Source organism: Nothobranchius furzeri, chromosome 12 (genome assembly GCF_043380555.1).
Source record: "Nothobranchius furzeri strain GRZ-AD chromosome 12, NfurGRZ-RIMD1, whole genome shotgun sequence".
NCBI classification, from domain to species: Eukaryota; Metazoa; Chordata; class Actinopteri; order Cyprinodontiformes; family Nothobranchiidae; genus Nothobranchius; species Nothobranchius furzeri.
In genome coordinates this window covers 19188051-19215405 of record NC_091752.1, presented here as the reverse complement: position 1 = coordinate 19215405, position 27355 = coordinate 19188051, and the positions used below count along the sequence as shown (strand labels likewise).

The following is a 27355-nucleotide window of genomic DNA, read 5'->3' as shown; positions in this document are numbered from 1 at the left end:
CCGTCCTTATTTACACCAGTTTACTGTTTGTAAGTCTCCGTCAGAGATGAGCACAGGCTGGTTGACATTGCTGCTTTTTCTAAAATCAATGATCATCTCTTTAGTTTTAGAAACATTCATCTTTAAAAGGTTAAGCTGACACCAATCAGCAAGATCCTTGACCACTGATCCATGTTCAGGGTCGTCACTGCTGAGGAGAGACAGGATGACAGAGTCTTCCAAAGGGCTGATAAATCTTCAAATCTGAATTTGCTTTTTTGAGATGAAGAAACAGATTGCATGAAAGGTGCATGCTGAAATGGAAAATGTTAGTTCAAGATGATCATTTGGGAAGTGATCTGGAAACAGAGAGACAGGGTATTTTATGCATGTGCATTAAATGTCTAATCCAATAGATGAGATGTTGAAAGTCTAACTGGTAAAGTCACTCAAAGGCTTGTTGTGTATATGGTTGTACAGCCACAGTTAAATGAAGGGAAACATTATTAATGGTATGCCTCATAACACATATGGGTGTTTTGAAAGTGTCACGGTTAAAGAAAACCTGTTTCACACGCCAACAACGACATGAACATCATGTTTTATGTGTTTAAAAATCTTGTAAGAGGCATTTACTTCTGCAACAGACAGAAAAGAAATACTATACCGGATTTTGATTGGCATCCATCTGTTATTGTTGACACTATTGCCAGCAGCTGCGTTCAAAACATGGCTGCCACCGCAAGCGAGTTTAGCAACAGGGATTCCATCTTGAAGAAACAGATGAAGGAACTGTTCTCCAAAACTCTGCTCTTGAGCTGAAACAGCAAAACAACTCAATAAGTGGTCAGATTTTCTACATTTTTAATAGATTCTCTATTTTATGCAAGTCGTAATGTATATGCTTTGACTTAAAGCCATACTATGCAACTTTTTTATATTTTAAAATCATGAAGTTGAGCCAGTATGTGCTAAAATGTCCCTTTACAGGTTAAATGAAATGTCACTCAGATACCACACTTGCAACTTCAGAGTGTCAGTCTGGTCCCTGTTGGACTTGGTAAGTAGAGCTGACATGTCTAGCGCTGGAGTATGCTTCCAGCACCTTTCCTGCATGTTTTAGATCATGAACAATGCTGATTTGTTTGATTTAATGATGAACCTCTCCTGTAGATACTAAGAAAGGCTGAGGAAACATTTTAGCAGTTAAATTGAAGAGATACTTTGCAAATTTTTCATATTTTTAATTCATTTTCTTGAACCAGTACAGGGTTAATGAAAGGCCACCTAGCCCCTATCGCCCCCTGTGGCCAGAATACTGCATTTGCAACTTCACAGCTGCATTCTGTTGGACATGGCTGATATACCTGGCACATTTACTCCATGTTTTAGATCATGAACACAGCCCATTTGTTCAATTTGGTCATGAATCACTCATGTAGACATTAAGGAAGGCTGGGGAGACATTTCAGTGGTTAAATTAAGGTGTTAAAAAGATGAACAAACAGCGAGGAGATAGGCTTTTCTTTCCAGACACCAGGGGGTGCTAAAAGCAAGCCAACACTGCATAGTGTCCCTTTAACACCTAACTTTTAACCTCAGGGACTTTTTTTGAGTGATATGGGGAAAAGTAAAAATTTGACAGTAATACAGTTTTCTCATCAGGGTGTGAAAATCCTAATTTGACCATCATTAGAGGCTGTAGACAACATAGACCCCTTACCTACACTACCAATGTCAGCCAGTGGACTCAGAGTGTTGACCACAAGGTCATTCCAGCGGTGATCAATACAAAGCTCATGAAAACCTGAGGGATGACTCCTGTCTGCTTACAAATGTCATCTAACAGCCGATAGGTTTGCCTCCATCAACACAGAAGCTCATCAAGAACCAGTCACATTGCTGTGACCTCAACAGCCTCACACGCCAGCCAACAGCACAACGTTTCCCCCGTCTAAGAATACCTTGTGTCATAGAGTGACTCAGACCTGATGAACGCTTAAACAGCTGCATGTTTTTCTAATTTCAAATAATTTCATTTATATGTAGCCAACTACATACAAAGAGCAGAAAGACTAGAAGATAGTTCAGATTTTTTTTCTGAGGGATAAAAACTAAAAGTGCCACAAAGTCGTTGCACCTGTAATGGGAATTGTGTCAAAAGAGAAAGAAAAAAAAGCACAAACTGTTGTAAAGCTAGGTTTAGAGAAAACTGTTAAAATCCTCTGTAGAAGGTTTCTTAGTTCTCACACTACCGGTTCACCCTCAAATAATGGAAAGTGTCAGAGAGACCTTGGCATGCTAGCCTGGTTTTTAGGATGATCAAAAGTCCAAACGTGACTTCTGAAGTACTGCAGTGCTCTGCGTTTATTCGCCGGTTTGTTGTACGTTTTCAAAAACAGCACCGCTTTCATTTAAAGCTTTCTGTGTATAAATTGGGCTGCTTGCAGTTCCAAGGACAGCTTTAATAAAACCTCGATGTAATGTGGTGGAAGGAGATGGCGCCTTTTCTATTTCAATAGATAAATGCAATTGATAAAGATTTGGTAGGACAAACAGATGACAACTGGAATAATGGCAAATCCCTGTATAGGCTGAAAAGAGCCACCACTACTCCACTACTTTTCTCAAACCACGCTCACCTCAATGGCAAAACAGACTGAAAATATTTTCAGTCATTTCATTTTTGTTGTTGCACTTGTGAAACGTGGTGGTATAGTTAGATATTTTACTTCCAGCACGTTTTAAACATCATTCCAGTGCAGCATATCACACCAGTATCTCTCGAGTGAGACGGTACAGTCGGGGAGCAGCAGGCAGCAGCGGCAGCGGTGGCGTTAATCCTCCCTCGCAGGCTACTGTGGTTCTCAGGGGGAGGAGGTGGAGAGAGAGCGCACCAGTCCCACACTGCTGTCTGAACAGACGTGAGCAAAGGGATGTCAACATTAGAATGCAGCTCTTTGAGGGAGACTCAGATAGAAAGGGAGCTTGCCTCTCTTGTCTCCCTGTGAAGGAAGACGTGGTTGCAGGGCAGAGGACTGAGCAGCAATGCTGCCCTGTTAGAGAGACCTTAAATGTTTCTGTGTTTCCAACAAGGCCCACAAGGGACATTTCAACTGAAATAGAGAAAGTGACAGGGGACTACTAATCCAGAGAGCGCTACGGAGTAGGTGCAGGGTGGACCTCTTTGATTTTCCAAAGACAACAGCAGTAGAGACAGAAATCTCAGGAACCGTGCTGATATGGCTGACTAAGAATAGAACGGAGGTGTGTGGGCTTGACAGCGCTGCATCTTAGCGGTGTGCGTGTCATCTGTAATGGCATGGGTGGAGGATTTAGACATAAGGGTGCAGAAGCTGAGCCAGTTGTTTCAAGGCTGCAGATGATGTGAAAACTCTGAGCCACTTCTCCTGGGTAAAAAAAGGGCATCAAGAAAATCCACATCTCCTCATCTGAGGGAGGCTATGCTGAGCCTGAAAACCTTTCTGTGATAAATCTTTTTCTGAATCAACTCGGAGGTCTTTCTGGTCACGAGACAACAAAAATGCACTTTACAGTTGCACATATCCTGTTCAGAAAATTCTGTGTTTTCTGTTAAAACGTAGAAGTCCTAACCTTTGTTAGTTAGTGGCCAAAAATTTGTCATCCATTTATCCATTTTCATCCACTCATCCAAGGTTGGGTCATAAGGTAACAGAAAGTAAGCCTCTTTTCAATGACACCTTGATCCTGAAGTGTTCCCTGGACAGAGAGGATATGAAGTCTTACAGCAGGTCTGCCCAGGGTTCTCCTGCCAGTGAGGTGTGCATTGAATACCTCCAGAGAAATGTGACCAGGAGAAACCCTAGATGGATGCCTGACTCACTTCTTCACTCAAAGCTTTTTCCATTTGACAGAAACAATACCCGGAATTTGTTTTGGTCACAATCAGCTTGTCCACAGGGGGGTGCTGCCCTCCCTAACTTAAAGGAAGAAAAACATCTAAAAATATATAAAATTACAATATATATTTCTATATTTACTATACATGTGTCAGATTTGCTTAACTGTGTGTGAGTACATGCAATCTGAATTATTAACACATCATTTTAACCAGCTGTCTGTCATTAAACAGTGATTTTCCTCCACCAAACTCACTAGTTTAACTCCTGGGGCTGGGAAAAGTGCCCTTAAGCTAAAGCTTAACACCCAATCATATTTGGTTGCTAGGGAGAACTGGAGATTTTTAGGCCAATCAGCATCCATGAATTGAATGCCTTTGGGGCACTGGCTGACAGGGTCCCTGCTACAGAAAACAGCAAGCTAGTAAGATAGAAGACACTGGATCTCATTTTCCTTCTCAGTCATTTCCTCATTCTCACACACTCGCTGCTGGTTTAATATACAGCTGTTACATCTGTGGCTCTTGTAAGATGTGTTTATTTGTTTTAATTTTATAGGATTATTCATTTAATTTAATTCTAATTTTGAGCCAGTAATGTGCTTTAAACTAAACAATTATAACAGAAATTACAAAATAAGATATCAGCCCTACTGGGTCTAAATTTAATCTAAAATAACTAAATCACGTAAACAAAAATGCTCAAAATGGAGTGAGGTGAAGAAAAATTTGTTAAACCTCACCCCAATCTGTCAGATTAAGACATTCACAAATAAAGTAGCTGCCTTCTTATTTCAACTCAAAAGAAGATTAAAAATCTGTGACTAAAGTGAAAAATGAAAAATATGACTAAACTGAAAAAAGTGCTTAAAACAGGATATCTAATTAATTGATTATGTTGTGTTAAGTTTTATGAGGTGTGCAGCTTTGAGCAGATGAATAACTGAGACACACAGGATGCTGTAGACTGAAAACTCAAGCTGGAAAACAAATAAAACTTTAATTGAAAATCAAATGGAAATAAAAAAAAGTGGAAATTATCGATTGCAGTAGTTATAAAAGGTGTACACGGTAGGCTTGTGTATTTATTTCAGTATTATTATTATTACAGTCTAATTTTTCTGTAAATTAGAAAATTTACTTAATCTGTAACACAGTTAATTTGGAGGACGGAAATTAATGATTGTATGAATTGTAGTCAATTTTTTAATTGTTCGTTTTAATATGTGTTCTTGATTAAGATGGGAAACATTTCACATACAACCCACCCAAGAATATTTTTCACCAGCCACCACTGGTCACAATCCAATGTATTTACCACAGGTGAGGTTTGGACCACAGACCAGTAAATGGAGGGTTTTGCCAGCAGACTGGAACAATTCCCTCATTACTGTAGAAGACTAACACACATGAATGAATCACCTAGATACTAACATCTATGAAAGAGCCAGAGACTCACTCTAAACCCGGAAAAAACATTCTAACTTTTTTTTAGGGTGATTTAAAAAAACTTTATGGATTTCCTGTTTTCTAAAACGATCACATTTAAGTAAGAAACCTTGTTTGGATCCTGCCAATAAATGTATATAAATGCTAAATGGCTGGAATTCGGTTACCAGTAGTTTTGTTTAGAATGTTAGAAATGACAGTTTAACCAGACTAAATCTCGCATTAGATGCTCCTCATTAAAGAGAAGTGCAATCTAGTAACTATCTTCCAACATCATGAACCAAAACCATATCATTCGCATTTATCATCCAAATCACAATTATTCATTTATGAAGTCGAATCTCACTCACCTAATATCACAAACACCTGTCAGAATACCACCAGCTGCCATTTTAGTAACTCCTAGCAGTAATTTAGTGATGGCATGACACCAGCACACACATTTCATAATTCATATTTCCTTGGTCGACTTTTTAAATTCTTTGCCCACAAAGCTTCTCTCCTACCCCAGCACATTCAACGCCCAGTTCTATCTGAAAGAGAAAAACGAAATTTGATAATATCTCACCAGCCTTGCAATGTATAAGTTAGATTGCTGTCAGTTTGAAGACTGACTATGCAGTGTTCAGTATGTAAAATGCTTCATAACCCTTCTCCACAGTGCATCGCATTATAATCCCATCATTCGTCCTCCGTTATCTTCTACAGGCCACACACTTAAAAAGCTGCTTTACTGAATTAAATTGATTCCTCCAACCTGAACTGAAATCAAAACACTCCCTTGGGATAGTAAAAAAAAAACCTCATTTTCTTTCATTTTATCAGCTGAAGAACTTCATCCTTATCTTGCTTTTCCAAAAACATCGACACATTTACGTTGAGTGAAGACACGATGCAACTAATGAACTGTTAATTGAAAATGTAATTACTTTTTCTTTCTCGACTTCCTGTTGGTTTTCTGCTTGGTAAACAACATTTTCTAACACTATTTGACCATTTAATTGGTTGGGGGGGAATACTATACCTTGTGCTGACAGGAGAAAAGGTTGCAGAAATGCCTTTTTAATTGCTCATATGAAACGTTTCAGTATAGAAGATGAAATAAAGGAATTTAGTGATCCTTGCTAATTCAAACAGACTCGTCCCCGAATCTCAAGGACATCATCATTTATATAAAAGGAGAAAAAAAGTTGCGTCTGCAAATGGTGGTGAAATAAAAAGATTGTGAGATGGAATTAATTAATTGTAAATACAAGAGAATACTGTAATGATGGAACAATTTTTAAACTATATTTTCCTTCTTTTAGACCTTCACAGAAACGTTGAACAGAGAAACGAGCCACAATTTTTTTGTTAACACATGTGATGGTAATTGACCTTAACGAGATAGCTTAGATGTTTTAAAGTGGGTTTTTATGGATAAGAATAGAACTATTTCAGATAGTTTTTAAGCAGTTTGGAGAAACAAAAAATATATTGATTGACTGATTGATTGACTGATGGATTGATGAGCTAACAGCTAGTAACAGTAGAAATAGTTACAAAGACATTTGAAAAATGAATTTATGTTTCAAAGTAAATTTTCTGAGTGGAAGTGATACACTCATGACCACAAGTGCATCAAATATTGTGCAAAACTCCATTTATTTCAATAACTTATCTTAGACTGAAAGACCATTTAAAGGCTCAGGAACCCTTTGCAGGTGTTTTGGATTCTTCGGCTGATTAGAGTTGGACACTTCAGCTTCTTTTAGAAAACAATGCTGCCAATCAGCTGCAACGCCATGGCAGCATCAGGGAGCCTTAGGTCAGTTATCAGTGGTCAGACTGTGGCGGTAATGTGGCACAATCTTGTTCTTTTTACAAAAGAATATGCAATGGCGGTATAAAGGGGGTACGGCGAGGTCTCTGCAATACAGCAGACTTCCGATTATCTTGGACATAACTTGCTTTTCATTGTGATCGAAACCACGCTCTTGAAGTTTTTGTGACAATCCGCTCCTAAAGGTGTCTGTCCTCCACAGTCCCCCGTGAATGGTCAGGTGATCTGAGCTCCAGCTCTAACAAAGAGAAGCGACCGAAGCTCTAAAATAGCTTTTGAGTCAAGAATATTGACCCTTTTCACAATATTCTAATTGTCTGAGATTTTTAATTTGGGGTTTTCATAAGCTGTAAGCCATAATCATCACAAATATAACAAAAGTTTGAGATAATTGGTTTTGCACGTGACAAGTCTCTTACATTAGACGATGTAGAAGAGATGTTTATTTTCTGAAACAATCATTTTCTGTTTTTCTTTCTGCAGCTAACTCAGGCAATAGGGCTCGTTCAGCACGCATGTGCAACTCATGTGTAGCCTCCGGAAATGGTCTGTTTTTCCATCTACAGGTCGACCTCTTCAGTATCGGGTCACATGGAGACATAAGTCTTAACTGGGGCTTTAATCTGCAAGAAAGAAACTGTGCTTGCCCAAGGTCCCTCCAAGCTCCCTCTTATCTAACACTGCTTCGCTTCACAGCACAAGATGGAGTAAATAATCATATGGTTGAATTAATACTGGTTGAAAAATAATAACAATGTTTTGATTAATCTGTGCTTAAATTACTGTGGTTGAAATGAATATTATTATGTTATGATCAGTAAAAATTAGATTTAACAAGTGAATCACTATCTACTGACAGCTCACACACTCAGACACGTGACGATGACAAGGTTAAACTAATATCATGACACATTGCTTTCAGTTCCACCCATCAGAACTCCTGTATCTGATGCAAGGCATGTTTTCTGAGGTTTGTTGGTAAAACCCTTTTTACATGTCAAATTCTGATTTGTTAGTAAATCAAATATGACGATTGTTAAAACTGAGCTCACTTCACCGTGAGTCAGTTCTTGAGAAAGCTTCGGACCGGCCATCCGGAGCAAAACCTCTTTAACCCAGAGCATCTTTTGACAAGCTGTCAAAAACCTGTTGCACGCTACAGCTGACTGCCAACGGTTCCTTCAGAATAAAGCTGAACCAGCTTCAACTCCTTAAGAGTTACTCCATAGACGCAAAACAGGTCCACCTGTTTGTCGTGACCTGGAGATGACTCTGGACTGACCTGGTCGTACTGCGGTTTCTCTACGGACTTCGGTACTGTGGGGTCTACGGACTCCCCGACATCTCGGATCCAAAAGAGAGTCTCTGATAAGGGTACGTCGACTCGACAGATTGTGTCTGATGTGGTTTTATAAACCATCACTATAGTTTATAGCAGACCAAATTCACTCCCACTCAGAACTCAGTTTCTTCAGATACGAGAGGTTCTGATAACATCACATTCACACATCATCACACCTCACATTCCATCCACTTGTATCCATTCATCACATAAAGTGTCCTAGTTGTCATATTTTAATTATTTAGAAAATACATTTCTTACTTTCTATAAACTTGACTCGCTTCTTGAATTAATTTGAAGTGTCGTACAATCCCCAAATAAACAAAGACTTCTAAATATTCTGGTTAAACATTCAAAGACCAATCAGACTGGATTTCCATATTTATATAGAAATTCACATCACACTGGTCAAAGTGTAGGGTAGTATATCAAGCTTTAAAAGCACCCAAATAAATATGTATGCTACTCCTACGCATTAATGGTTGTATTTCAAAAAGAAACAAGCATTACAGAGTTTCTCAGTGAGCAACACCTCTAAGATAACAGTATAGATGTAGATATTGTATACAGTGATAATGTTTTTGTTTCCTTATATTTTTCTCTCTCTTTACTTACTGCCATATTTCTTTTCCGTTTTATTACCTACTAAAAACAGTTAGATGTGTTACTGCTTCCACCACTGAAAAAACAAATTTCCCAGGGCATTATTACATTTAAGTTCAAGTAATTAGAGTAGCAACCGGCCCTCCTCCCACTAGCCATTAGCTTGTCAATCTGGTCAAAATGCCTCTTGGCTTCTCTGAAGTGAATCTTCTCAAAGAGCCATCTACATCACGAACGCTTCGTTTCTCAGCACTTTTCCACAGAAACCTGCTTAAACTCTTCATCATGCAGCACACACATACTAATTAATTCTGCAACTTTTTTGGACTAAAACTCAATCATGCTGGCGCATAATCAGCTACATCTTTAGAAAAAAGTCAAACTGAAATGAATGCAACTGTGAGCAGAATGAAAATGAGACGAATTCCTTCCTACAACAATCACCATTGTCTCAGCGCTCACCAGTTGTTTCCACCTGGTGCCATAACTCATTTGTTGACAAACAATATTTACTACAGATGTCAATGTTGCCCTATCTTTTATTTTTCTATTTTGTGTGTGTTGTGGTATTGTTTTGTGCCGTCTCCCATGGCCCTTTCGCTGTGCGCTGAACCGTTCCGAGCGCTCGTCCTTTTGTCAGCGGCTGTCACCTGTTCTCTCCCTCTCTTTATCTCCCCCATCTCAGCCCACCCCTCCAGTATTTCTCTTCTCAAGCTGACAATTGAAGTCCAGGGGGAGACTCACGGCTTTGCTTCTGGGAGAGGTGTGAAAAGGGGGAGCAGAGAATAAGAAGCAGGTTTGGCAAAGATATTCTCTGCATCTCAGGGCATATCATCTGGTTTTCTTCTGATTAACTTTGCTTGTTTGATCTCAGGAGTTTTCAGTTACCCCTCTCTGAAGATCTGCACAGCTAGATAACTGCTGGCAGTGAATATATGAGATAAACTATGACAGGGTGGTAGTGAAACTCTTTTGCTAGCTTGGCATCAAGCATCAAGTTATGTCTGACACCTAAAGATGAGATTCAGCGCAGCTCTATGGTGGTCTTTCTTTACTTTTGATGAGTTGTTTCAAAGCATCTTCTTTTGGCTTTTATAGGTTCACTTTAGCTCCCTTTCAGTTGAATCGTCTTCCTTTTTCTAAAATGACTTCCAGCAAAACAGACATTAAGTTAACTGTAGAACAGAAATCTAAAAGCAAGGCTTTGCAAGCGCTCATTAGGATTTTCTAAATGACATACTCCAAAGCAACTTAAACCACTTAAATCAGGAAAAATAAAACACATGAAATTAACCCACTACTGCATGTCGTTATTTTTTGGGCTGAAATATTACCATATTTTCTGGACTATAAGCCGCTACTTTTTTCCCACGCTTTGAACCATGCGGCTTATAATGAGGTGCAGCTTTACTGAAGATTTTCCTTCACCTGCCAGGGGGCGCTTTAGCAGAAAGTGAAACAGGTGGAAGTCAAAAGTGGAAATCGAAGAAAGTGCTCATTTTAATTTAGCACATGCAAGCAGCCGGCACGACGAAGAATTGTTTTCAAATCCATACCCCCTCATCATGATAACTACACGTATGAGTTCATATGATGCCGCATTTAAGTTGAAGGCCATCGATCTGGCAGTAAAGGAGGGAAACAGTGCTGCTGCACGTAAGCTTGGCATGAATGAATCCATGGTTTGGCGCCGGAGACGCTAGCAGGAAGAACTCATTCAAGCTAGCTTCACCCGGGGATGATGACAGCAACACGAACAGCAACACTGACATCGCCACAGAAAAGGTATGTGACGAAGCTCTTCTGAGGCTGTTCAACTCCGACACTGAAGAAGAGGACTTTAATGGCTTTAGTGCGCAAGAGGAAGATGAGAGCGAATGACTTCTTCTGGTAGGCGAGTGTGTTTTATTTACTAACCAGGCATGTTTTGTGTGCAGTTTTTATTTTCTAATCATCCAGGGCTTATTAATGCTGTGTCAGCGCTGTTCTTTTCTTCTAAACATGCAAATTACTGGTAATAACGTGTCAGTTCTGTTTTTATTTTATAACCATCCAGAAATATGAATGCTGTCAGTGCTGTTTTCTTTCTAAACTTGCAGGCACGTTCACCCGTGTTTAAAATTTGTTTTGTTGAATTAAAACAACAGAAAATCTCTGTGTAGCGTCTTTCTGTCTAATTATCTTATGTTATGGCCGTACATGCGCTGTGCGCCAGAGACCTGCATGTGGCTGCTGCGCCGCGGCTTGTATTTGAGTGTGGCGTGTGTGTGTGTGTGTGTGTAGAAAACCTTTTTTTGTTGTTGGTGCGGCTTATATTGAGGTGCGCTCTATAGTCCGGAAATTACAGTACTTCATCTCATAATTTGGGAACTTGGATGTCCCTGAATATACACAGAATGTTGATAATTCGTCTAGTAATGTTAACCTTTTAGAGATTGTTTGTTTTTGCATTATTTTTATAATGCGCGCCATCTGTTTGCTCGTTTTTAGAACCTTTTTCAACAATGAAACCCTTTTAATATCCACTGTCCAGTCTTATGTTATCCCCATCCTTCACATTTTAACAACACCTGTCGGGGACGTAACAGTTCTAACATGCAAATAATAATAAAACGTTTCTGAAAGTGACCAGAATGGCTCCTTGGATGTTCATGCACATGAATATATTTTTGTTTAAAGTTTTCACAAATTTGAACATGAATAAAAGTGACATTCAAGTTACCATTCTGTGGCAGTGGAACATGTAAATCAGCTTCTCTATGCCCAGACAAATGGTCACATGTACTTCAACCCACTATTTATTGGACAGAGACATTTCTAGTGATACTTTTATCCATTCCACACAAATAAAAATATAAAGGGGGCAGTGTGAGGTACAGATATATGGTTTGTTGCCTGAAGGAAACACCATGCCATAGAGGGTAAAATAAAAATTGCACATACAAAATGAATTCTATTTAGTTTAAATAAAATTAAACAATGCTTACGTCATTATTTGTAGAAAAATAAAACCTTCAGCTGGAACCAAAACTCCAGGAATAAAATCTGGTGTGTATAATGGTATTTGCTCAGTTTTACGGTAAGTGTAAAAGTAGTCCATGATTTTATTTTTTGAAATTACATACATTTTATTTTTGAAAATTCCAATCATTAAAGTTGGCAACGTCAGCTGGTCTAACCTGTTGTAGTCAGCTGGAATGGGTCACTTGAGGTGCTTTCTTTGGGATTAGGAAGACATGAGATCACATTTGTGTTTTAAATAGTGTTGCTGGTGGTAAAACTACAAACATATCTGTCTTATCCACAAATCTATTTAGCTGATGATAGATTTGGAGGCCTTTTTTGGATCCTTGTGTTCAGCTGCATTTCCACTGCAGAAAACAGCACAAAAACATAAAAGTTAGTTTGGATATCAAGCTTTAAATGGTCCCTGAGTTTGATTACTCTCACTAGACTCTTGTGTCAACCTGAATCCATCATATTTGTCTTAAAATTGACACCGCCATTGGCTATGTGCATTTACCGTTTAACTGGCTGACCTTGCAAGTAGACCGCCCTTACAAAAAGCATCAAATTAGAGTCCTATTACGTTCTGTGAGCAGGCTAATTAATAGCTCTTTAAACACAAGAAGCCTTTGGTGGAATTCTGAGACACTCAGCAGTCATCAAGGGAGACAAATGTCAGCACAGAGAAAAGAAAGCCAAGCCACTGTTATTCTAGGAATTATGTGACTGCTATCTAATATACATTATATGGATTTCATTGCTTAAAATCTAAAAACAATGCATCTTTCCAATCCACTGTGTGTTCGAAAGCAGATGCACCAGCTTGAGCAGCTAGAAATGCTCACTGGGCAAAATGTGCTTGAAGTTTCACACAATGTGCCAAACAACACTTTCATCATGGCTACGGAAGTCAGAAAATCCACATTTTGATCAAAGGAGATGAAGCTAACCTTGAGGTGCTCTGGGATGTTAAACTGAGTCAGAAATGTAGATGAGAGACTGTGAACCCGTGGACGATGTCACAGATAAGAGGTCGATCTAGGCCATACCGGCAAGATGAATGTTATGATGTCTGTGCCCGGCCAGTGTGGAATAAATCACCCGTGATCGCCACACAATGCACGGTGGTTAAACTTTAGTTGGAGTCGCACCTGAGTGGCGCGACATGGGAATAACTGCGGACTCGTAAAATCAAGGTGGCTGCAGTTTTTAGAGCGAGGAGCTGCAATTAGGGTCCGGTGAGACACACGCTTGGATGTTTTTTGGAGTCAGTAGATGGCCTATAGCTTAAGGTGTGTGTGTAGCGGCTTTTACCCAAAGTTTGCATGATTTGCTCATGAATACGGACGATAAACAGATGTTTAATGAAGACGAATGTGGAGAAATTAGGCACACTTCTTATGGCTCAGCTTTTTATGATTCCTCTGAGGAAAACAACCCAACAACCAAAATAAAACCCAGCACAATACACCCCTCTCTTTCCAAAACAATGCTCTATTTTGTAGGAGTATCTACTCAGGGGTTGTCTGGCCTCCACATCCCAATCTTCTTCTGTAACAAAGGAGAGTTTGTGTCTGTGCAGGTGTGGGAACAAAGGAGCAGGCAGGAGGCAAAGCTACAATGTAGAGCTCAAGGTTGATGTAAAGGGTGAACACAATCTTATCTCTGCATGTGAGTGACCAGCCCTTGGAGGACTCCTTTGTTTTCTTTTAGGCTATTGCTAAATCATCAGCTATATCAAACATCAGAAAAGCCCTCCAGTTGTTCTTATTAAGTAGACAAAGCTGTCTGTGGTCTTTCATTAGAGATCTGCTCTATCCTTTCAACATTTTCACCTGAAATTATAAAATCAAGTCCTGTTTTTCTCGGATTCGAAAGACTGTGTCCCACAATTTGCAGAAAATGTGACTAAATCAGAGTTCATAACTGGTCTCCACTTGTAAAATGATTCTCAAATTAAGTATTTAGGCTTTATAGCTTCCCTGCAAACAGTCAATGTTGCATGGATGTGCAGATCGTGTCTATATTGACTCCATCAGTCCAGACCGCGTCTGTAGGACATTCAGACTAGGTCTTTGCACATTGGGTACGTATGGATTGGACAGTGGCGGTTTTACCATTAGGCATAGGTCAGCGGCTGTCTGGGGCCCCCTTGTGTTGGGGGCTCCCTAGACCTGACCGCCGGCACCCCTCTGTTAATGCCCCAATATTCTTATTACCAACCTGTGGCCGCAGACGGGATTGGACATGCGCACTTCTCATTGCCATAATTCCTCAACCGTTCAAGATATCATTAAAATTCCAAAAGTGCTGAAAAGAATAAAAATGGGGCTTTTTGTGCATATACAAGGCATTACGGTAGCCACTGGGATTCCCTGTCTTGAGCACAACAAATCACAACACAGATTCAGAGACGTGCTGAGTTTGTCATTCAAAATGCTCCGTTTTATAACTTTTGAATGGCTGATCGGATTGAAAAAATTCCAATGGTTCCTAAAAGTACATAAAAGCAGCTTTCCAACAATCTATAGCATGAAGCAATCAGAGTTACGGAAAATATCACTATGAGGGGAAATCCTGCTGTACAGCCTAATTGAAACGGAGCACAGCGGAGCGCAGCGCCGCGGTGAAAGCGGATAACGGAACGGGGAAGCTAATTAGCATAAAAAGCCGGCACGAAATTATGGAAACGCCTCAAAGAAAATCAACACTATCTACTGGGGTCCCAGAAGGCTTATATCTGAAGACAGTGACCACAAAAGAAGGACTGATCTCCAGTGAACCAGGGAATGAATGTTTGTTCAGTCTTTATTTTTTTATTTTTTTATTTGAACAACCCTCAACAATTTGCTAATTGTAGGATTCAGCTTCATTCCAGCATTATTTATCTTTTTACCATAAATACTTATTTTTGCTAAAACAAAAGTTTTTGGTATAGCAGTGCACGGTGTGCAAGAGAAGCACCCATGGCAGTGTGAGGTGAGCAGGACTCTACCTGCAGCTGGAGAGAAACTGCTTCAAGGCCTACCACATCAAATAAAAACACTTCAACTGTGAGACAGAATGTGAAAAAAAAATCCATGAATTCACATGGCAGGATTTTTAAAGAATTTATTTGTAAATCAGGGTGGAAAATAAGTATTTGGTCACTTCAAACAAGGAAAATCTCTGGCTCTCACAGACCTGTAACGTCTTCTTTAAGAAGCTTTTCTGTCCTCCACTCGTTACCTGTATTAATGGCACCTGTTTGAAGTCATTATCTGTATAAAAGACACCCGTCCACAGCCTCAAACAGTCAGACTACAAACTCCACTATGGCCAAGACCAAAGAGCTTTCGAAGGACACCAGGAAAAGAATTGTAGCCCTGCACCAGACTGGGAAGAGTGAATCTACAATAGGCAAGCAGCTTGGTGTGAAAAAATCAACTGTGGGAGCAATTATCAGAAAATGGAAGACATACAAGACCACTGATAATCTCCCTCGATCTGGGGCTCCACGCAAGATCTCATCCTGTGGGGTCAATATGATCATGAGAACGGTGAGCAAGAATCTCAGAACCACACAGGGGGACCTGGTGAATGACCTGCAGAGAGCTGGGACCACAGTAACAAAGGTCACCATCAGTAACACACTACAACGGCAGGGAATCAAATGCTGCAGTGCCAGACGTGTTCCGCTGCTGAAGCCAGTGCATGTCCAGGCCCGTCTGAAGTTTGCCAGAGAGCACATGGATGATACAGCAGAGGATTGGGAGAATGTCATGTGGTCAGATGAAACCAAAGTAGAACTTTTTGGTATAAACTCAACTCGTCGTGGTTGGAAGAAGAAGAATACTGAGTTGCATCCCAAGAACACCATACCTACTGTGAAGCATGGGGGTGGGAACATCATGCTTTGGGGCTGTTTTTCTGCTAAGGGGACAGGACGACTGATCCGTGTTAAGGACAGAATGAATGGGGCCATGTATCGTGAGATTCTGAGCCAAAATCTCCTTCCATCAGTGAGAGCTTTGAAGATGAAACGTGGCTGGGTCTTCCAACACGACAATGATCCCAAACACACCGCCCGGGCAACAAAGGAGTGGCTCCGTAAGAAGCATTTGAAAGTCCTGGAGTGGCCTAATCAGTCTCCAGACCTCAACCCCATAGAAAATCTGTGGAGGGAGTTGAAAGTCCGTGTTGCTCGGCGACAGCCCCAAAACATCACTGCTCTCGAGAAGATCTGCATGGAGGAATGGGCCAAAATACCAGCTACTGTGTGTGCAAACCTGGTAAGGACCTATAGTAATCATTTGACCTCTGTTATTGCCAACAAAGATTATGTTACAAGGTATTGAGTTGAATTTTTGTTATTGACCAAATACTTAATTTCCACCTCTGTCATCATTTTAAGTGGGAGAACTTGCACAATCGGTGGCTGATTAAAAACTTTTTTGCCCCGCTGTATATATATCAATCCACCCATCCATTTTCCTTCCACTCATCCGGGATCAGATCGTGAGCGCAGCAGCCAGCAGAAGCCCAGACTTCCCTCTCCCCAGCTACTTGGGCCAGCTCCTCCGGGGGAATCCTAAGGCGTTCCCTGGCCAGCTGAGAAACATAGTCTCTCCAACATGTCCTGGGTCTTCCTTTAAGTCTCCTCCTGGTTGGGCGTGCCCACAAAATCCTCACCAGGAAAGCATCTAGGAGGTATCCTAACTAGATGCCCGAGCCAACTTAACTGGCTCTTCTTGATATGGAGGAGCAGTGGATCTACTCCGAGCCCCTCCCGGATCACTGAGCTTCTCACCCTATATCCATGGGAGAGCCCAGCCACCCTGTGGAGAAAACTCATTTAAGCTGCGTGTATCCACAATCTCGTTCTTTCGGTCGCTACTCAAAGCTTGTGACCGTAGGTGAGGGTAGGAACGTGGATCAACAGTAAATCAAGAGCTTCGCCTTCCAGCTCAGCTCTCTTTTTACCACGACAGTCTGGTACAACGCCTGCATCACTGCAGATGCAGCACCAATCCACCTATTGATCTCACACTCCATTTTTTCCTCACTCGTGAACAAGACCCCGAGATACTTAAACTCCTCCACTTGATGCAGGACCTCATCCCTGACCTGGAGAAAGCATTCTACCCTTTTCCAACTCCAGACCATGGTTTCTGATTTAGAAGAGCTGATTATCATCCCTCTCCCTGGGCTGCCAACTTACCGTGGTGGAGGGGTTTGAGTGTCTCAATGATCCTAGGAGCTTAGTTGTCAGAGGCTTTCTGCCTCTGGTAGGGTCGCCCATGGCAAACAGATCTTAGGTGAGGGATCAGACAAAGAGCAGCCCAAAGACCTCTTATGATGAATCATATAAATGGAAACCGTGTTCCCTCGCCCGGATGTGGGTCACCGGGGCCCCCCTCTGGAGCCAGGCCTGGGGGGTGGGGCACGTTGGCCAGCGCCTGATGGCCGGGCATTCACTCATGGAGTCTGGCCCAGCACAGCCCGAAGAGGAAAGGTGGGCCCCACTTCCCATGGGCTCACCACTCGTGGGAGGGGCCAAAGGGGTCGGGTGCAGACTACCCACCCTTCTTGGAGACCTTGGAGGGGGTGCTGGAAAGCGCTCCTTCCGGTGACTCCCTCGTTCTGCTGGGGGGCTTTAACGCTCACGTGGGAAACGACAATGAGACCTGGAGAGGTGTGGTTGGGAGGAACAGCCCCCCTGATCTGAATTCGAGTGGTGTTATGCTATTGGACTTCTGTGCCAGTCATGGATTATCCATAATGAACACCATGTTCAGACATAACAACATGGCAGAGGCCAGCAGCACACCATCCCCACTATAGATAGTGTTGGTAGCGCACTGCACACCATGAACAGACATAACAATGTACACCATGAACAGACATAACAATGCACTGAAAAACCTGGGCATGGGAGGAGTTCAGTGAGACCATGGAGCAAGACTTCCATACGGCTTCGAGAAGATTCTGGTCCACCATCCAGCGCCTCGGGGGGGGGAAGTGCACTACCAACACTATTTATAGTGGGGATGGTGTGCTGCTGACCTCTGCTCAGGACATTGTGGATCGGTGGGCAGAATACTTCAAAGACCTCCTCAATCCCACCGACACGTCGTCCAGTGAGGAAGCAGAGTCTGGGGACTTTGGGTTGGCCTCTCAAATCTCTGGTGCTGAGGTCACTGAGGTGGTTAAAAAGCTCCTCTGTGGCAAGGCTCCAGGGATGGATGAGATCCACCTGGAGTTCCTTAAGGCTCTGGATGTTGTGGGGCTGTGTTGGCTGACGCGGCTCTGCAATATCGCGTGGACATCAGGGGCAGTCCCACTGGACTGGCAGACAGGGGTGGTGGTCCCTTTACAGTGGGGCAAAAAAGTATTTAGTCAGCCACCGATTGTGCAAGTTCTCCCACTTAAAATGATGACAGAGGTCAGTAATTGACATCATAGGTACACTTCAACTGTGAGAGACAGAATGTGAAAAAAAAATCCATGAATTCACATGGCAGGATTTTTAAAGAATTTATTTGTAAATCAGGGTGGAAAATAAGTATTTGGTCAATAACAAAAATTCAACTCAATACTTTGTAACATAACCTTTGTTGGCAATAACAGAGGTCAAACGATTACTATAGGTCTTTACCAGGTTTGCACACACAGTAGCTGGTATTTTGGCCCATTCCTCCATGCAGATCTTCTCGAGAGCAGTGATGTTTTGGGGCTGTCGCCGAGCAACACGGACTTTCAACTCCCTCCACAGATTTTCTATGGGGTTGAGGTCTGGAGACTGATTAGGCCACTCCAGGACTTTCAAATGCTTCTTACGGAGCCACTCCTTTGTTGCCCGAGCGGTGTGTTTGGGATCATTGTCGTGTTGGAAGACCCAGCCACGTTTCATCTTCAAAGCTCTCACTGATGGAAGGAGGTTTTGGCTCAGAATCTCACGATACATGGCCCCATTCATTCTGTCCTTAACACGGATCAGTCGTCCTGTCCCCTTAGCAGAAAAACAGCCCCAAAGCATGATGTTCCCACCCCCATGCTTCACAGTAAGTATGGTGTTCTTGGGATGCAACTCAGTATTCTTCTTCCTCCAACCACGACGAGTTGAGTTTATACCAAAAAGTTCTACTTTGGTTTCATCTGACCACATGACATTCTCCCAATCCTCTGCTGTATCATCCATGTGCTCTCTGGCAAACTTCAGACGGGCCTGGACATGCACTGGCTTCAGCAGCGGAACATGTCTGGCGCTGCAGCATTTGATTCCCTGCCGTTGTAGTGTGTTACTGATGGTGACCTTTGTTACTGTGGTCCCAGCTCTCTGCAGGTCATTCACCAGGTCCCCCCGTGTGGTTCTGGGATTCTTGCTCACCGTTCTCATGATCATATTGACCCCACGGGATGAGATCTTGCGTGGAGCCCCAGATCGAGGGAGATTATCAGTGGTCTTGTATGTCTTCCATTTTCTGATAATTGCTCCCACAGTTGATTTTTTCATACCAAGCTGCTTGCCTATTGTAGATTCACTCTTCCCAGTCTGGTGCAGGTCTACAATTCTTTTCCTGGTGTCTTTCGAAAGCTCTTTGGTCTTGGCCATAGTGGAGTTTGGAGTCTGACTGTTTGAGACTGTGGACAGGTGTCTTTTATACAGATAATGAGTTCAAACAGGTGCCATTAATACAGGTAACGAGTGGAGGACAGAAAAGCTTCTTAAAGAAGACGTTACAGGTCTGTGAGAGCCAGAGATTTTCCTTGTTTGAAGTGACCAAATACTTATTTTCCACCCTGATTTACAAATAAATTCTTTAAAAATCCTGCCATGTGAATTCATGGATTTCTTTTCACAGATTTCTGTCTCTCACAGTTGAAGTGTACCTATGATGTAAATTACTGACCTCTGTCATCATTTTAAGTGGGAGAACTTGCACAATCGGTTGCTGACTAAATACTTTTTTGCCCCACTGTATTTAAAAAGGGGGACCGCAGGGTGTGTTCCAACTACAGGGGGATCACACTCCTGAGCCTTCCTGGTAAGGTCTATTCAGGGGTTCTGGAGAGGAGGGTCTGTCAGATTGTTGAAACTCAGATTCAGGAGGAGCAATGTGGTTTTCGTCCTGGCCGTAGAACACTGGACCAGCTCTATACCCTTAGGAGGATCATGGAGGGTGCGTGGGAATTTGCCCAACTAGTCTACATGTGTTTTGTGGATTTGGAGAAGGTATTTGACCGCGTCCCTCAGGGGGCCCTGTGGGGGGTACTCCAGGAGTATGGGTACCAAGCCCTCTGGTATGGGCTGTTAGGTCCCTGTATGGCCAGTGTCAGAGCTTGGTCTGCATTGCCGGCAGTAAGTCGGGCTCGTTCCCAGTGAGAGTTGGACTCCGTCAAGGCTGCCCTTTGTCACAGATTCTGTTCATAACCTTTATGGACAGGATTTTTATGCACAGCCAAGGTGTGGAGGGCATCCGTTTTGGTGGCCTGAGGATCAGGCTCTGTTTTTTGCAGATTATGTGGTCCTGTTGGCTTCATCAGAACGTGATCTTCAGCTTTCGCTGGAGGGGTTCACAGTCGAATGTGAAGCAGCTGGGATGAGAATCAGCTCCTCTAAATCTGAGACCATGGTCTTGATTCGGAAAAGGGTAGAATGCCTTCTCCGGGTCAGGGATGAGGTCCTGCCCCAAGTGGAGGAGTTAAAGTATCTTGGGGTCTTGTTCAAGAGTGAGGGAAAACTGAAGTGTGAGATTGATAGGCGGATTGGTGCTGCATCTGCAGTGATGTGGGTGTTGTACCGGTCTGTCTTGGTGGAGAGAGAGGTGAGCTGGAAGGCGAAGCTCTCAATTTACCGGTCGATCTACGTTCCTACCCTCACCTATTGTCATGAGCTTTGGGCAGGGACCGAAAGAACAAGATCGTGGATACAAGCGGCCAAAATGAGTTTTCTCCGCAGAGTGGTTGGATTCTCCCTTGGAGATAGGGTGAGAAGCTCGGTCATTCGGGAGGGGCTCGGAGTAGACCTGCTACTCTTCCACATCGAGAGGAGCCAGTTGCGGTGGCTCGGGCATCTGGTCAGGATGCCTCCTGGACGCCTCCCTGGTGAAATTTTCCGGGCACGTCCAACCGGGAGGAGATCTAAAGGTAGACCCAGGACACGGTGGAGGGACTACGTCTCTCACCTGGCCAGGGAACGCCTTGGGATTCCCCCATAGGAGCTGGCCCAACTGACTGGGCAGAGGGAAGTCTGGGCCTCTCGACTTAGGCTACTGCCCCCGCGACCTGACTCCGGATAAGCGGATGAAAATGGATGGATGGATGGATGGACAGACGGACGGAAGGATGATTCTCATCCCAGCTGCTTCATGCTCGGCTGGGAACAGCTGCAGCAATAGTTTGAAATCACAATCTTATGAAGCCAACAGGACATCATCCACAAAAGCAGAGACCTGATCCTCAGGACACCAAAACAGATCCCTATAACACCTTCGTTGCACCTAGAAATCCTGTCCACAGAAGTCATGAACAGAATTGTGACAAAGGGCAGTCTTGGTGGAGTCCAACTATCACCGGGAACAAACCCGACTTACTGCCGGCAATGCGGACCAAGCAATGGAACTGGTCATATACGGACCTAACAGCCCCTATAGGCCTGATAAATCCAAATGAATGCCAAATTAAACATCCATCTAGTGGTACTACACACTAACGGAATGAACAAGTTGCGCTTCACAGGAAATATTTCTCATTTTACTACAGTGTCTTACTGTCCTGTGTGTTCTACAACTTCACTAGATTTGATTATGTCTATTGCCTGAGCAAATTGGAAAGTTTGAAGTACATGTGTTTCTGAGTTTAGTGCATGATACTGCAGAGCTCGATAACAAACAAGTCACAAAGTCTTGGTCAAAGCAGAAAGCTGTGGCACAGACGGTGACAAAGATTTGATAATCTGACAAGTAAGACACAAATGAACAGTAGAAAAAAACAAAACAGCTCAGCTTGAGAACAGACCAGTAAGCAGACACACACAAGCCATTTAAGAAGGATCTTGAAAATCTGCAGTTATTTGTCATTCAAATTACACAATAACTCCTTAATGCAGGCAAAGGTAATAAATTCCTTACCTCACAATGAAAATCACAGGTGCATTTTTATACAGTGATATGTTACAAAATGTTGATGTAACAGTGATGAAAAAGCATCTAAAAATGTTTTTGATGCTTTTTTGTTGCCAAATTTACAAAAGCACTTTGTTCCTACCTGTTAGATTAAATAATTTTGTTTATTTACGTTTTTTGATCCTCAGAGAAAGAATTTCCTTTGCAATTTGGCCAATAACACACTTGGGAGTAGAGGATAGTTAAAAAATCCCAGGGCTCTCATGCATATTATTTTAAGAAATAATTCATAAACCCAAAGAGAATTAGAAAAATAAATTCACATTTCAAGATTTTTGTGTAGTATGTTGATGACATAATAAATAACCAAATCCTTATGCATAAAAAAAGAATCAAAGGTCTCTTACAAGGATATTGGTTTAGAGCACCATAATATTCTGTTGTGTTCAATTAAACCTTGATTGTTAGCAAAAGCGAAACTTATCTCCTCGCTGTGCCTTTTAACACCTTAATGTCTCCTCAGTCTTCATTAGTGTCGACGGGAGTGATTCATCACTAAATTAAACAAATCAGTTGTGTTCATGATCTAAAACATGCAGGAAATGTGCTGCAAGCACACTGCAGTGCCAGCCATTTCAGCTCCGCTTTTTTATGTCCAACAGGGACCAGACCGCCACTCTCAAGTTGCAAGTGCAATATTCTGACAACAGAGGGCCATTTTAGCACATACTGACTCAAAAAATGATTTAAAAATATAACAAACTTGCATAGAATCCCTTTAAATAGAAAAAGAAACATTTTAATACAGCGCCTCTCAGTATAACAATCACAAAGCGCTTCACAAGAACAATAAAAAAAAGATTTAAAAAGATCATAATAAAAATGGGTGAAAAGGGAAAATTTAAGGTAAAAAATGTGAATATAAAAGCAAGACACCAAAAAAAGGGCATAATTGATGGAAACAGGACAGAAAAAAAGGCTAAAATTTATGATAAATAACCTCTTGTGGAAAAACAAGGCTCATCCCTTCCAGTACTAAAAACAAAACAGTAAAAATGGTGGTGCACTGTACGAAAAAACAAAAAACAAAAAAAACAAGGATAGTTGAGAACACTCTCCGGGAGATTTACAAAAATTGTTGTGTGAAAGCATTTACTACAGAGATGTTTAAAGATTGTTTTTTCCTTTCTTTTATGTAGGCCAAGCTTTGTTAAGAAATGATAATAAAAGTGTGCTCACAGAAGAGGATGGTGCCTTGTGTCGATGTCGTTTTTACTCGCAAATGGAGAGTGGTGTCAGCTGTTGAGGGCCGGTTGTCGGCATCACCAGGAGGCTGTCGAAGGGACGTAAGAGGCTGCAGCTCCAAGAAGGATGTGCCATCGAAGGAGGGGATATACACTCTGGCATCTAGAAACAATCAGAAAAACAGCAGCTAGGGTCATTTCGTTTAACGGAGAAAACATTTCTAATTGTTTTTTGTTTTGTTCTCATTGAGATCAAAGAAAATCGGTGTTGTTATACTCCTTTCTAATGTTGACTTTGTCTAAATACTAGTGTTTAGTGTGAACACTTTTAGATAAAAAAAATTAACACAATCTAAATGTAGAAGTTCCTTAAAATAATTTACAGCAGAGCTGTTGAACGGGATCGTATTGGATGTCACAGGTGTTCCCAGTAAAGCGGTCTCCATGTTATTGTCTGAAAGGAGAATGGCATTTCTAGAAAAAGCAATGCCCTTAAGTGCTTTTCTTGGTAAAGAGAACAGCAGAAATTGGCTGGTGCAGCACAGATATCTGGTCTGTGAGCAGAGTCAGCAGGGCCGTGTCAGGGCTGTGTGCTAGTGTGTCATTTCCCACTGGATGACAAAGAGCTATGACTTTAAGGAAAGGTGGAGGAGGTACAAGCACAGGTCATCAACTCCACAAGCCACCGATAATCTGTTGGCCTTTTACACAAAGGACATTGCACACCACACGCCTTACTGTTCAGGTCCATGAAAGTAAATTCAAAACAGGACGCATCAGCTGCTGGTGAAGGGACTTCTACCTGGACTCAAAATGTTGATGGGAGTTTAGAAAACTTCCAGAAACTTGCTCAAGGCTTGTGTAACAGAACGTCTCACAGGAACTTTTAAACGCCAGAAAAAAAAAATCATTCAACAAGTTTCCTGAAAACAGTCATGAGCAGCTGAAACTTCTCTCTGTGACTCCAAACATGTTAAACAACTTTAAAGTGAGTGTGCACTAATTTTTAAAGCTCTGGTGCTCCTTTTTCAGAAAGTAGAAATTAGCAGAAAGAGTGGGGAGAAGAAACAGCAGGTTTTGGGTTTTGCTCATTAATATTCATGATATGTAAATGCCTCAGATCTGATTGGCTAACAGCAACATAAATAACCTTTTAGTGATCCCAAGGTCGAGGTTGGTGTGCAGAGACTGAACTTTGATGTGGTGTCTCTTAAATTTTGGAACTGTCTTCCCCTCTATGCTAGGCCGGCTACCTCAGTTTCTGTGTTATATAACTGTTTGTATTTTTGTTAATGTTATTTTGTGCAGCGCTTTGGTCAGCACAAGTTGTGTAAATGCGCTACATAAATTTGCTGCTTTCGTTGTGTTTAGCCATGTTGTGGAGTTGCTAATGATAATGATTAGCTAGGCGAGGCCCACTTTGCTCTCCCATGGCTGCATAATCAACAGTCTCACGCGGTTGCGAAGCAAGGTGGCCGAGTCCATTATTGCTGATTCTACAGTGTGACATAGATCTGTGTAACTTTTTCTAACCAGAGAGTTCCTATTTTCTTTTGGTGGCTAATGCAGGCGATGGGTGTTGAAGACTATTTTCACATTCAGCAAAAAGTGAAACTCAAAGTCTGTACATCTTGGTTTGGTATTTCAAAAAGAACAAGTATTATGTTTGTCAGTGAACCTCCACTTTTGCAAAAAAATGGAATGCAATAAAAAGTAAGGTAAACTACAAACAAAAGAAGAATTAACTCATTCACTGCCGATGACAACTAAAGTCGTCATTTGCATTTTTTTTACTGTTAGGGCATCGGAACAAACCTGGCAGTGAAGGGCTTAACCGATCAGGAAACGGCTGGCAGTGAATAAGTTAAGTCGTAGTATAGAGTGTGAGGAAGTAACAATATTTCCACATAATCTAGTCCTCTCGGACCACTTTTTGATAACCTTTGAGTTTTTTATAACGGAGTTCTCGAGACATGAAAGTAAATTTCACTATAGCCGGTCTCTGTCTGACAACGCTGTTGCATCTTTTAAATAAACTGCTTCATCTTTACTATCTTCAGCATCTCAGAGGAACGTAGAAGAGGACAATATTTTTATTTCTAGCCCTTCACAAATGGATGATTTAGTTCAGCGGTTCCCAAACTTATTTAGCCGCGCACCCTATGCCTATGCCCCGACCATGTCAACGCACCCCCCAGCCCCCGCATCAGGGCATGGCTATATATATGTATATATATGTATATATATATATATATGTATATATATATATATATGTATGTATATATATATATATATATATATATATATATATATATATATACATATATATATATATATATATGTACTTACTATTATTATTACTATTATTATTATTATATATATATATTATTATATATATATTATATTATATACTTGCATATATTATTATATATATATATGAACTTGCTATTAACAGCGTGCACAGGCCAGAGTGCTGAAGCTCGGAGCGCATTATTATGAAGCCAGGGGACATGCGGAGGACACACACACACACACAAGAAAAATATACTTGTTTTCAATTGCATTTATTGGGCCCACTTACTTTTTCTTAGGCCCACCCACAAATGAGTTTCTGGCTACGCTAATGGTGACATATGTCAGACTTCTCTGAGCTCCGCAGCCATTACACTTTTCACCTCGCGCACCCCCTAGCGGCAGCTCCACACTTAGGGAATACCTGATTTAGTTCATAATGTTACTTCTTTTTTACGTGTGGCATTAGAAGACGTTGCCCCTTTAAAAAAGAAGGAAATTAAGCACAGGAAGTTGGCTCCCCGGTTTAATTCTTATTTACGAACTTTAAAACCATACTCTAAAAAATTGGAAAGAACATGGCTTTCTACACACCAGGAGGAGTCCTACTTATCCAGGAAAAATAGTCTTGAGCTTAATAAAAATAAGCTTCGGCAAGCTAGAACTGCTTATTTTTCCATCGCTAACTGAGGAGCATAAGAATTATTCTAAATTTCTTTTCAGTACAGTTGCCAAACTTACACAGAATCATAGCTCTGAACCATCTATTCTCTTAGCCCTCAGCAGCAACGACTTTATGGGATTTTTCACGAGTAAAATTAATTCTATTAGAAACAAAATTATTAGCATCCTCCCTAATGTGATTTCTTATTTCTCAGTAAGTGAGGCAGCATCTGAGGTAACTGTAGAACCTCATCTGTGTTTGAACTGTTTTGATCCAGTTGAGCTTTCAGAGTTATGAAAAATATTAGCTTCATCTAAACCTTCAACTTGCATTTTAGATCCAATCCCAACCAAATTATTTAAAGATGCACTTCCTTTGGTTACTGTCCCCATTCTAGATATAATCAAGCTATCCTTAGTAAATGGATATGTACCACAGGATTTTAAAGTTGCTGTAATCAAACCTTTACTTAAGAAGCCTCCTCTGGATCCCAATGACCCAATGAATTATAGACTAATATCTAACCTTCCATTTTTATCTTAAGTCTTTGAGAAAATAGTGGTCATCCAAGTATGTGAGCATTTAAACACTAATGATCTGTTTGAGGAATTTCAGTCTGGTGTTAGAGAGCATCACAGCACTGAAACTGCAGTAGTGAAAGTTACAAATGATATTCTCATGGCCTCAGATAAGAATCTTGTGTCTGTTCTAGTCTTGTTAGATCTCAGTGCTGCCTTTGACACAGTTGATCACAATGTTCGTTTAGAAAGGCTTGAACATGTTGTAGGGATCAAAGGAACAGTGCTAGGCTGGTTTAAACCCTATCTGTCTGATAGATTTCATTTTGTAAATGTACATGACAAGTCTTCTTCATACTCCAGGTTACTTGTGGAGTACCACAGGGTTCAGTGCTTGGACCAATTATTTTTAATATATATATATATATATATATATATATATATATATAT

General features: G+C 41.3%; 1 protein-coding gene across 1 annotated transcript in view; it reads right to left on the bottom strand.

Moving 5' to 3' along the window:
* The window catches only part of eys (eyes shut homolog), a 370767-nt gene that overhangs the window by 109792 nt on the left and 233620 nt on the right, over positions 1–27355 (bottom strand). Inside the window, exons 41-42 of the mRNA XM_054750130.2 lie at positions 23427–23594; positions 647–797 (exon numbers count right to left, since the gene is read on the bottom strand). Of these exons, the coding sequence (XP_054606105.2) occupies positions 647–797; positions 23427–23594 (319 nt within the window). The remainder of the gene's footprint in view (positions 1–646; positions 798–23426; positions 23595–27355) is intronic.